This window comes from Plecotus auritus, assembly GCF_963455305.1.
Source record: "Plecotus auritus genome assembly, chromosome: X".
In the NCBI taxonomy this organism is placed as follows: Eukaryota; Metazoa; Chordata; class Mammalia; order Chiroptera; family Vespertilionidae; genus Plecotus; species Plecotus auritus.
In genome coordinates, this window is record NC_137784.1 from 84,760,170 (window position 1) to 84,773,135 (window position 12,966).

Here is a 12,966-nt window from a genome sequence, read left to right on the forward strand (position 1 = left end):
CATAAATGGAAGTAATTATATAATTTAAGTGGCAATGACATCTGTGGAGGTCAAGGGAAGGCTTAGTAGAAGAAGTAGGGATTATATTGAACCCTGATAAATGGGTAGGATCTGACCATATAGAGAAAAGAGGAAGGGCAGTCTAGAAAAAGGCAACATGGACAAAATCTTGGAGTTAGAATTGAACATGTGTTTGGGGATAGTGAAAAATACTGTTGTTTTATTTTAAATCATGAAGAATGTGAATAAGGTAAGGCTAGAAAGGAATTCAGACATTATTCAGTAGAGATCACTTGTGGCTTTGGACTAGGGGGGTAAAATGATGTTATCAGTACTTTATAGATATTAAATTGGCAGCAGTGTTCATAGTAGTATTGGGTAGGAAAAGTCTAGATGTAGGCGATGAGAAACTACTTAGCAAGTTGTTGTCATTGAGTCTCCTAACTATCCACCCACTTGTTCATCCATCCATCCTTCCACCTGTCCTTTCAACCATATATTTATTCCAACAAGCATATAGGTGTTTAATAAGTGAGGCATGAAATAATGACATCGTAATAGCAAGAAGAGGAAGGGAAGAATATGAAAACATTCCAAATGAATAACAGATAAATGTTAAGTTTTCAAACTTCAGATGACTATAAGGAGTGTGATACCACTAATGGAAGCACAAAGGTTGTGGAAACATAGAAGTTGGGACAAAGAGCTATTCTGACTGTCTGGAAGAAGGCATTATATTAACATAGTACCTTTAAAATCCATAAGCAGGACTGTCACTCATTATATTTCCTGAAATTCTAGTAGAAAAAGAACTTACATAAATGGGAGGAATTTAAGATATAAAATGGAGGTTACACTAGATACAACTATGTTCTCTTCTCAATCTGAGATCTCATGACTTAAGGAAAGGTTCTTCCCTGCTGATGATATTACCACACAATGTATGGGCCACCTTGTCCAGTATCCCACTCATTACTACAATGCATTCGTAATAAATGGTCATTCAGCTTCTGCTTGAAAATTTCCAGGGATTATGAGGTCATAACTTCTCAAGGCAGCTCTGTTACATTTTTAGACTGCTCTGTTAGGAAGTTTTTCACTAAGTAGAGCTGAAATCCATATTGTTCTGCATACCACAATACAATTACAATACTTTTTCCACATGAAAACACTTAGAAGACTAAAAGTAGTGATTATAACCAAGTCGCCTCTTCTGACCCATTTCATGCAGCTGGGTTATTTGTATTCTCTACAAGGGGTTAGTTTCTTAAGTCCAAAGCTATCTGACTCCCTGACTCACCTGGAGGCCCAGGGAGGCCCATTTCCCCTGGTAATCCATCTATTCCTTGATCTCCAGGAGGTCCGCGAGGTCCAGGAGACCCTGGTAGCCCAATTCCTGGGGGGCCAGGAGAACCACTATGACCTTTTTCTCCAGGAAGCCCTGGGAACCCCTTTTCACCTGGGAATCCCTGTCCAGCATCACCCTAGAATAAAAGCCCAATTTAGAGATTTATCTGGAGAGTTCTCTAACAATAAGAAAGAGGTAGCCAGTGTGGCTAATACTTTTTGGGGGGTTAAAGTTCTCTACCACTCTATCAATTAAGTCCTCTGAGTATAGGTAGTGGAGATGATGAAGCTTGTCAATCCTGGGTGATCTGATAATGCAAAATGATCTAGATCAGTGGGGGACAGGGGCAGAAAACAGGAGCAGGATAACAATCCATGGGGTCACAAAAAGCAGCTGGATTACTTGCAAGGGAAAGCTACTGAGAAGCTGAAGCCTTTTAAGTGATATGGTCAATTGTTACTGGCATTTATCAAATGAAACAATGACCAATACTTAGAAAAAAAGATTTCCATTTTAAAGAAAAGAAAAACACAGAGCAAAAAGTGTCCATGGCAGAGGAAGAGATGTTTTACCCTGTCTCATGGTCTAGTGTCCATCAGAATAACCCTTCCCCCAAGTCAGGTGTGAGGATTTATAGAGCTAATTACCCAGAAACAATCAACTTACCGGAAAGCCTGGCAGACCTAGTAAACCTGGTAATCCGTCCTTGCCTGGTACTCCTGTCTCTCCAGGGAGCCCCTGAGGGCCAGAATCACCCTGCTCTCCTGGCTTCCCTGATCTTGTACTGAGGGTTGATTCTCCTTTCTCTCCTTTGGGACCTGTAGGACCTTGAGGCCCAAATAAACCCTGACAAATAGACAAAGGGAAAGATCAAGAGACAAAAGGGAATGAGCACACTTCATAGAATTCTAGCACCTAGCATTAGTCTGACCTAAAGCAGGTCCTTGGGTACATTTTGATACTGTTCTGGGTACTTGGTTATGTTGTCATTTTGTATTATAATTGACTTTATTTTCTTATCCTTTCTAAATTTTGAAATCTTTGAGGATGGTAACCTTGTCTAATTCCAATTTTATCTTCAGGGCCAAGCACAGTGCTAGGCAAATGCAAATGATTTTGTGGAAGGAAGGGAAGGATTAAGAGAGGGAGGAAGGGAAGGAATAGGTTAAAGCAGAAAGGAATTTGAGATCATCTACCCAAATACTTCACATTACAGATAAAGCTTTGTTATATCCCCACTAGAGGCCCAGTGCACAAATTTGTACATGGGTGGGGTCTGGCCAGCCCACTCCATTGGGCTGGGCTGGTGGGAGGGAGGGGCCATGGGCAGTTGGCCAGCCAACCCCATCCTTGATTGGGGTGTTGGGGGCCAACTGGGGGCTGGATCTCCTCTGGGCCAGCCAGGGAGAGAAGGGGCCGATTTGGGCCCGGATCGGACTGGTTGGCTGCCACAGTGCACATCATAGCCACCGGTGTTTCTGGTCGTTCTGGTCATTCAGCCGTTCTGTTATCTGGGCTTTTATATATATAGATTTTTTTATGTGTTTTAGAAAAGTGATTGTTGAGGAGTGAGGGGCATTTGAGAGCTCTCATTGTGCCCTTGGGGCCAAAGTTTGGCCAGACTTACTGGAGACCCTGATGGGCCCTGTGTGCCTCTAGAGCCTGGATCTCCTCTGGCTCCTTTAAGGCCTGAAAGGCCTATATGACCTGGTGGCCCAGGTGGGCCTGGCTCCCCTGGTGGTCCACTGTTGGAGATAGCACCATCACAAGCACAAAATCCCAAGTCCCCTGGGAGAAAATAAAAGACAATATTAAACAAGTGAGCCTTCTTTCCAAAAAGAAGGAAGACCTGACTGTGGTAATTCGTGATTTAAGTCCATGGAGACAATAAAAAGGCCTGTGAACAGATTTAAATAAACTAAGTTCCCTCTTTATCAAAGTACATCTGTGCTAATGATTTGGATTTAATTAGTCTGGAACTAATTAAACATCAGTGTGTGTAATGTGTAGCAGATTTGGGAACCGCTGACCCACACTAACCAGCTAACGGTCTGGAATCCAAGCCACTTAAAGATTCTCTTCACAAAAATGTCTTTTTCCCCTGTCTTTTGTACACAGAGATAAATGTCAAATAAATTAACAATAGAGATTGCAGCAAAGCACCTTTGAATAGGTATCAAGGAGTCACTAACCCTACAGCCCAGCCACCTATACCTTCCATGCTTACAGTCAGGAAAATAAGAATCTGGGCCAACATGGGTGACTTTTGAGTTCCCTTAAGATCCCAAATGGTCTTTTCTTACATTTAGAAAAGTGATAATTCCTGAAACTCTGAGAGAACAGTCTGTTCTCCAAATTAGCATTCCTCAAGTATGATCTATGGACTTTCTGCCTAAGCCACCTGTGATGCGTGTTTATAAGGCAATTTGCTGGGCCTCAACTCTGCTACACATGAGACACACTGATGTTTAATTAGTTCCATACCTAGTCAATCAGACCCTCAGAAGGTCAGACCAAAGAATGTAATTTTTAGTAATTTCCCCTAGGTGATTCTCATGTACAATGAAGGTTGAGAATCACTATCACTGTTAGAGAAATCCTTCTGAACCCATGGGAATATAGAAGGGGAAGCATTAGAGTTGTCCCTCTTTTAGGAGGGAGAATGGTATCAAGAAGTACACCAGCTCTATAGTGAGTCAGGGTAGGGCCAAAGTTAATATCCTAAGTAAAGTCTTGCAATTTAATGTCCTTGTCCCCAAATAACAGGGCAACAAGAAAAGAGAGGAGTAAATTGGAACCTGTCTGTTTGAGCTTGAGGAAAGCTGTGAATTACTTGAGAGAACAAGAACAATTTTAGATACCTGAAACCAGTAGGCCATCCCCAAACCTCTCTTGAGCCAGTCGTTTCACCTCTTCCTTCATCTCTTCCTCTACCCTGGCCTGGACTGGAACTATAGTGAATTGATTCAACTAAGCTTTAGCATCTCCCCTCAGAGTATGAAACAAAGGAATAACCCAAAGGCATCAAGAAGATGAAGAGAGGCATGCAGCTGAATCAGTCAGTCCTTCAATATCAGTTGGGGGCTGAAGTTGTTTTTATGGAGCCAGTTGGCTTTTTCAGAGTGCCAGGTCTTGACCTGTTCAGAGTTTTTTTCATTCAGGCTGAAGGTAATACATGACTTCTAGCCTTGGCCTTGCAAACTGGGAAATGTTGCATCATGTGCTAGTTAACACCCTGGGCTGCTAGCATAGTTTCTGCAGGTGGGTGAGTAAGAGTAGCCTCTAAGTCACTTTTTCCTATGTGATCTCAATTGTCAACCTCTGTCTTAGAAGCCTAAATCTAACACTTCTAATAATCCTATGCTCAAATCCCCAGTCAAGATCCAAAATTGCTTCTGTTCAGGTATTTAAGGCTGTTGGTTTGCTCATTCCCTGGAAAGTCTTCTCCAGGGAGTTTGAAGAACAAATAAACCCAAGGGGACAGAATCACCTTTTACTCCTTTGAGACCTTGGTTTCCTTTTGGACCTCGTTCTCCTCGGAGACCAGGAAATCCTAGCTCTGTGCTCTGTAGGGTTCCAGGCTCAAATGCTGGACCTTCAGAAAAAAAGAAACATAAAATATTGGCACCTTACATGAGCCTGGGCTCATTTGAGTCAGCACAACAGCTCAGTCACCAAGGCTTGGGTTCTCAAGGCTCAAAAAATGATATTAAAAAAAAATCCAAGACAGGGACCTAAAGTCTACAGTAAGTCCATCTTCTGTTGGTTTGATTAACTCTACTACTAGTTATAAAATGTCTACCAAATTCTAGGCACTGGACCAGATGCGAGGGATACGGGAATGTACAAGGCAGTTTCAGTAACTCAGAAGTCCCAATGTCTATTCCAGAAAGGGCTCTTAGGACAAAAGAGGAAATGGGTGCAAGCTGCAGTGGTCATGGGATTTAGGTTTCAAAGAGACATGCTGGGCATATTTCCATCCTTTCTCTTAGAATCTAGAATCCCATACTCAAGTATAAGATCTACAGAGAATAAGCCCTGTGGAGGCTTTTAGCAGCCACCTTAAGATTCAAGCTCGGCTTCCCATATCTCAAGCCCTCAGTCTACCCTTGAGGACCAGAAAAAGTTTGAAAGAGTCAATGCTTCTTCTTTGGGAACTGCAAGCCTCTGCCTAGGGACTGAGGACAGTGAAGAGTAAATGAGTACAGGACAAATATGTAATACCTCAATCAATAAAGAAATTAAAATAAAAAAATTAAAGGAAAACTCCATGCTGAAAATAAAAATAAATAATAATAAAAAAAGAGTAAATGAGTACAAAAGTCGGAAGGCATTAGGTAGTGTTTGGTCATCAAGGTGGCCCAAGTTTGCTTGTTCCTTGATGAATATTGTGACTGCTGTGGTTGCTAACTTGTAGAGGCAAGGCTCTGACTCAGAAAGAATGGGGCCTTCATCACTGCAGCTCTGTAGTTATCACGTGTCCTGGCTTAGCTACTACACCTGTGCAATGCTCCTTCCCTCAAATGTCATGACTGTTTTGCAGTCTGGATCACACCTGAGTCTCAAGACCAAAGAGAAATGAACAACTTACCAGGTGAGCCTGGTAGGCCTGGTAGACCTGGTAGGCCTGGCAAACCATCTTTGCCAGGAAGGCCAGATGCCCCAATTGTGGTTTGGCCTGGGTTTCCTTTGTTCCCTTTCAGGCCTGGAACTCCCTGCGGCCCTGGATCACCTGACACACCTGGAAAAAACAAGCGCACACAAAAATACTAATCACATCACCCCACTTACTTTTTAGGGGTATTCTACTCAGTGGCATAACATTGGAAACTAAACTATAAGGGAAGAATTTGGGAAAGCATTTGCCCTTCTCTTGCATCGAAGTTAAAAAGGTCCTTGAGAATCACCTAACCTAACCTCTTGAGAAATTAAGGCCCAATGACATGAGAAAAATTGGTCAGGGTGCAGAGCTTCTTAGTATCAAACCTCAGAGGGAAACCTGGGTCTCAAGCCTCTCATTTCTTGATTTTTTTTTTTCCAGTTTGGTGCTGCGATCAGCTGTACTTCTTCCAAGTGGCTGCTTTAAAAGCACAGGAATCTTTACAGAAGCTCATCCCCAAGGAATTTAGAAACTGGTGCCTTTAAAGTAATGTCGGAGCCCTAGCTGGGTGGCTCGGTTAGTTGAACATTGTCCTGTACACCAAAAAAGGTTGCAGGTTGGATTCCCAGTCAGGGTACATATCTAGGTTACAGGTTTGATCACTGGTTGGGGCTCTCACATTGAAATTTCTCTCTCTCTCTCTCGCTTTAAGATAAAATAAATACAAGTAATGTCTGAGTATTTATATTTGGAACATCATTGCCTCCCAGACTCTGGCATGCCAGTTCTATTTTTGTTACTATAGAATGCCATATGGGTGTGCCCCTCAGGTGATTGCTTTATGGGTACTATCCATAGGATGCTGGGGCCATTTAGTGCCTGAATTATGCACAGAGTAAGGGTCTGGGTACCAACTTTCCTCTGAGCTTTTGTTAGGGCCTTCTGTCAAGCATCAACTGGATGGCACATCCTCAGAAGAATGACAGGGCTCCAGCAGTCTAACCCAGGTTTCTATAGCTGCTGAAAACCTCAATGACAGTCTGGATTGCTTATTTAGCTATGGCACATTATTGAGGCCAAAGGAAAGTTGTCCACCCAGGCTTACTCCTCATATACATTAGCCTTGGGCTGGCAGTGAGAACCTAACTGACTAGTCAACCTTTCCTTTGACTTTGGCTAGGTATGTAGTAGACCAGAGATATAGAAGGGGATACTGGACACCAGAGTAGAGAGATAACTGATCTGTGCAGGAGGTGGGTTAGTTTGTTTTACCTGGTAAAGCTGGTAATCCGGGGATTCCAGAAGAGCCAGGCAGGCCCTGGATGCCTTCATCACCTTTAAGTCCTGGGAGGCCTGGCATACCAGGGTCTCCAGGATAACCTGGCATTACAATGAAATAAGAAAGAAGTAAGCAAACCCAGAGGACACTCACAAATGCCACAAAATGCCTAAGAAGAGATACAAGGAGATGTCTTCAGGTAGAGGTGCCTTTCTTGCCCTTCGTACTAGTAGGTCTCTCCCAGATGCTAATTGCCTCATGTGATAGTGGGTCTACTTGAACCAAAACTCAACTAGTGTTCAGAACTGCTCTGGCCAGAGTTTGCCTCCCATGGTAAGATTTGGCAAGTACTATGAAGTTCCTTCTACTACTAGTAATCTGCTATAATGCCTCAAATGTCTACCATTTGGGTTAAGGGGTTGAAGTCTATTATTCATGTTATACACATAGGTTTTTTGGGAGAGGAACAGAGGAAGACACTGTTAACTGTTAACGTTTCAGCTTCAATGGGTTTATCAGACAGAGCTTGAGCCTGAGAGGATGAGGGGATAAAGATAAGTTAGGAGACCCAGATTGAAGAGGCACAATAGTAGAAGCCTTTGGTCAAACAAGAAGTAGCTGGAGAGAGTGGGCATCTGGATTTTTGGAGAAGGCAAAGGGAATAGTTAGGCACATACAGTAACTAGAAAAAGGAGAGGTGAAGACAAACTTTCAAAGCATCATACTCAACCAGTTGCTCCCCCAAGAATACATTTTTATTTACAATGAAATTGTCAAGCTCAAGCATGCATGGGATCATGTAGCTGAGAACCTGTGTCCCATAGTATCAGGCTGAAGTCAGCCTAGCTGGGGAGGATATCAATCCTTCCCTAAGCATCACTAAAATAACCATTTTAGCAAATCCAGGCCCAACTAACTCAAACCCTAGCCTTGGTAGACCTAACACAAAAATGGAGTAGGGTTTGGCTTGTTTCCCCAAGACATTGGAGTTAGCTTCACTCCCCAAGTTCAGGACCCAGGAGGAACCCTTGGGAGTGTTGGGTTTAGCAGCAATCTAGTGGCTAACAAAAAATTCTTTAAATAATTACAAGGGATATAGAATTTAACTCTCTGTCTTTTCTTCTCTGCTCAAATCAATGAAAAATTGCACCTGAGATCACAGCACCATCTGTATCGATGTAAACATCTGGGCCTGGCAGGCCAACACCACCCTTTTCGCCCTGCAGGGATTAAATACATTAAACACGAATATTTATGTGACCTCATCACCCAAGACCTATGTGTCCTCAAATCCATTCCCCAGAAAAGTTAAAGGTTTCTCCTTCTTTAAACCCTGATTTCTAGGGTCAACTAGTCCATAGGTTAATTTCAAAGTCCTATCAATTTAAGATGAAGGCAACACAAGTCAGGTCAGAAGTCTGATACTCAATTGCAACCCTGTCAAGAACAAGGGATCCCAATTTTATTTTGCAAACTGACTCCAGGAAAACCTGCCTTGGGCCTGGCAAATATATCACAGAAATAGATAACATGGCTGCACTCAAGAGATGCCAAGGGGGGAGCAGTGTTTCAACATTTTTCCCACTCTCAGCAGGCCTGGGACTTTGCTATTGTCACTGCTCTTGTTAGTGAATGATGTCAGGCAGAAGAAGTCAAAGGAGTCCTAATTGTAACCCCAAAGGGACTCAGGTACCATAATCAGATACAGTGGCATATTCAGAGTGGGGTGGTGGGAATTCTCTGTCCTAGGTGCAGGCAATAAGGGGATGCACTGTCAGTAGAGAATTTAAGAACAATAATAAAACTGAAAAGTTGGCAATTCTAAGCATTGTCAATAAAAAATATTCCTCCTTGAAGGGATGGATTTGCTACCATGTTCCCCTCCCATTTAGTCTACCACTTATCAAGTAATATTAAATAATGCTATCAGCTTTGTGTATTAAAGTAGGATGCATGCATTTCATGTGAAAAGGATGACACCTAAAATGTTAAAATACTTTAAAAATACTTTATTTCATATGTAGGCTTTTGCTATGGTCTGAATGATTGTGCCCCCTTCCCAAATTAATGTTGAAAACTTAATGCCCAAGGTGATTGTATTTGGAGGTGGGTCATGAGGGCAGAGCTGCCCCAATTAGGATCAGTGCCATTATATAAAAGGCCCAATAAGAGCTAGCTCACTCTTTCCATCATAATAGGACACAGGAAAATGTAGGCAGTTTGCAAGCTGGAAGAGGGCCTTCACCAGAACTCAACCATACTGGCACCCTGATCCCAGACTTCTAGTCTCCAGAACTGTGAGCAATAAATTTCTGCTGTCTATAAGCTACCCAATCTATGATATTTTGTTATAGTAGCCTGAATGGACTAAATAGCATTTTTGGTAATTCTTTACTCTTTCTTCTCCCCAATCCTGGATTTTTACTTCCCAACAACATTACCTTAATTCCTGGCAATCCATTAAGCCCAAGGAAACCTGAGGACCCCTTCTTGCCCTGTGACAGAACATAGTTACAGCTAAGTTGAATGTCTACATAAGAGGGGCTGGTGTTTGGATTAGACCAGTGCAAATGGCACAGGGACGTTGGCTGGCATTCAAGGGTATGTATGGATCCTACCTGACTCTGTAATCTGTTACAGAAGGCCATATGGCACACTAGGTAGCCAACTTGCATGCTTGGAGGTACAAGGGCCAAAAGACTAGAGGTAAATATAAGCAGGCTGGCCTTGCTAAGCACTGATAACATGTTAAAGAAGTATGGCCGTACCATATAGCATGCCATGGCATGGCACCAAACTTGACACTGGATACTCATCTTCTTGGTTGCAAACAAAGAAGAGAGTGGTTGAGTTTATACCAATCAAAGCAGGTGGAAAATTTGCATTATAGGCAATGTCTTCCTTTTAGATTGGTGGGCATGTTAAGAAAAGTGATGGGACCTTTTGATTCAGATTTTATGCACCAAGGCTTTAATAATATTAACCAAAATACCTGACTCCCTGGAGGTCCTTGGTCTCCTTCTAAACCCATGGGACCCTGTAAAGAGAAAAAAAGGCACGCTAGAGAAAGCCACTAGATTTACATAACAAAGCTATCCAACTGAGTTCAGGATTTAGCAGCTCCTAAATCAGGTGAGAGAATGTTCCTAGACCTGGTCCAATGACTTCTTTCTAAGTACTAATCCATCAGGCTGAATAGCCACACAGAGCATTTTTAAAGAGCTAAATAAATGGAAACATTTTAAGCACTAGGTGGAATTTGGTAAAAGGGCTGGGTGGTCTTATACTTAGTCTGCATTAGCTTCAAGTCATTAGATTTTTAAATAGATTGTGGGAGGGCCGCTTGTCTCTCACTCCAAACGCATAATTTGTTGGTGATTGTGCCTTTTTCAGATAAGGGAGTAGGGAAAAGAAGATAAAGAAATGGCAGGGTAATGGATGAACATTGCTGAAAATTCTAAAGACTCTTTAACAAGCTTCATGATGAAGCTAAAACACAATTCTTTAAGGCTAAGGTTGGACATTTGCTTACAGTGTAAGACCCAAGTGTGTGAAGTTTTTTTTCCACTTGAAGTGAGATTATTACTGGAAACTGTTGACTCAAAACATCACCACAATCTAGAACTTCTCAGGCTTGTTTCTGTTCTATAAAAATTGCACTTGGACCTCTTTCTCCCATTTCTGCACCCCCCCCCCCCCAACTCTCACCCTTGCCCATATTCCCACAGAATAGAATGGAATTAAAGCAAGACAACAGTCACATAATTCTTTAGCCCAGAATGGGAACAAGGGGAGCAAATAGTCTAAGTAGTCACCTATATAGGGGGTACATCATTCTTTATTCAAAGGAGCCATTACTTCAAGGGAATGGGTAAAAGTGGAGAGAAGGTAATCTTAGGGGCCTGCCAGAAGGCTGAGGAAGAGAAAGAAAAGCTTAAGTGGCCCTATCAGGTTTGGCTCAGTGTACTGAAGGGTCCTGGGTTCGATTTTGATCGAGGGCATGTACCTCGGTTGCAGTCTTGATCCCTGACCCTGGTTGGGGTGCATGTGGGAGGCAACAAGTCGATGTATTTGTCTCACATTGATGTTTCTCTCTCTCTGTCTCTCCCCCTCCCTTCCACTCTCTCTAAAAATCTATGGAAAAATATCCTTGGGTGAGGATTAACAACAAAAAAAGTGTCTAAAACAAAAACTAATAAAAATAATTATTAAAAAAGAAAAGCTTAAGTGGCCATAAAGTTACATAACATAAATATGAAAACAGGAAATAAAATGGATCAGGTGACTTAACAGACCCAGATAAGCAACATTCGAGGTTCCTACCTTACTTACCCTAGGTCCTGGCAAACCAGAGATGCCTTTTTCTCCTTTTTCTCCTGCAGTTCCAAATCTCTAAAGGGAAAAAGAAACCATAAGTTATAACATTCATTTCCTCATAGGTCTCCTGGTTCCATCCAAAGCACAGTGGTCATTTCAAACCATCTCCATTGTTCCACTGGGGAGGCTCACAATGCTGAGTTTCCTGTCACTTCTTGAGAAGCACATAGACCTGAATATAATTTGGACCATTCATTCAAGGTTACATTTTGGTTCTAGAAGTAATGTCTTATCCCTCAAACAATATTGCATATATTTATAGTAACATGGACTAACAGCATAGAAATGATAAAATATCTGACCCCATTGATTTTGCAGATGGGGAGAATAACACTCAGAAGGGCTAAGCATCTTGTATGGGTTACATAATCAGAAAGCCAGGTTGTCAGACTTCCATTCCAGGACCCTTGTCATGAGAATAGGCTTCCTTCCACCATCTAGGAACTTGGTTCTTTGACCCTCAAATAAAGAATTGTGTTAATTCTTGGTGGTCAATACTAGAGGAGATATGATGATTACAATATCCTTCTCAGTGGGAAGTCTTTCTATCTTGGTGTGGTCTAGAGTCCTGCAGGCCCTAGGAGCATTCCAAATGGAGACTGTGACATGGTTTCCAATCCCTCTTGCCCTGCTTACAAGAGATGAGGGCTTACAGACTTGGGCATGACTGGAGGATTCTCTATGAAGAGGCAGAAATCAAAAAAAGCAGAGTGAGTGAGAAAGAGCTTTCTCTGCTCTGAGTCTAAGGCAAGCACCTTCTGAGCCCCAAGATACAGAAGAGTTGATTACATAAGTGGGTGAAGACTTTCCCAGCAAACTGAATCAAAGCCATTTTGTTATTGCTTAAAATTGGACTTTCTGGAGTATAGATTTTGGCAAACAAAATTTAAGCCTATTATGAGAGTAAAAGAGGCAGTGAAGCGTTCTTACATGTAAGCTTGTGAAAGACACTAAATGTTGTGGCACATTACCTGCTGTCCTCTTGATGTGACCTGGCTCAACTGGTTGAGAAGGCACTGTACAAATCCTGTTTGTCGTTTTCTTTCTCTTATGTACTAAGAGTATTCCCACAGGTACTGAAAACTAGCTGAATAGCCCTTAGCTTTATAGGCCCAAGGTTTTTTTGTTGTTTTGTTTTTTAATGTGGATTGTTTTGTTGTGTTTTTATTGGGGGAGAGTGTGTGTCTGAGAATGGTCTGATTCAAAGCAGGCTTTGGTTTCTATTTGTCTTTCTCTACATCTGCAGTTGTGTGTCAAATAGCTCAGACTGCATGCTGAATAGGATTTCTATTCAAAAGGCCTGCAGGTCAAACTGAATGCAAAACTTATTTGAAATCTCAGTTCTGGATCTCAAATTGGAAA

General features: G+C 42.0%; 1 protein-coding gene across 1 annotated transcript in view; it reads right to left on the reverse strand.

Annotated features, from left to right (window-relative positions):
- Positions 1-12,966, reverse strand: part of COL4A6 (collagen type IV alpha 6 chain) — a gene marked incomplete at its 5' end in the record, with an annotated part of 504,285 nt that overhangs the window by 33,326 nt on the left and 457,993 nt on the right. The window contains 10 exons of the mRNA XM_080653123.1: positions 1,301-1,484; positions 2,015-2,194; positions 2,976-3,136; positions 4,839-4,937; positions 5,940-6,089; positions 7,221-7,328; positions 8,378-8,447; positions 9,669-9,722; positions 10,220-10,264; positions 11,560-11,619. Of these exons, the coding sequence (XP_080509249.1) occupies positions 1,301-1,484; positions 2,015-2,194; positions 2,976-3,136; positions 4,839-4,937; positions 5,940-6,089; positions 7,221-7,328; positions 8,378-8,447; positions 9,669-9,722; positions 10,220-10,264; positions 11,560-11,619 (1,111 nt within the window). The remainder of the gene's footprint in view (positions 1-1,300; positions 1,485-2,014; positions 2,195-2,975; positions 3,137-4,838; positions 4,938-5,939; positions 6,090-7,220; positions 7,329-8,377; positions 8,448-9,668; positions 9,723-10,219; positions 10,265-11,559; positions 11,620-12,966) is intronic.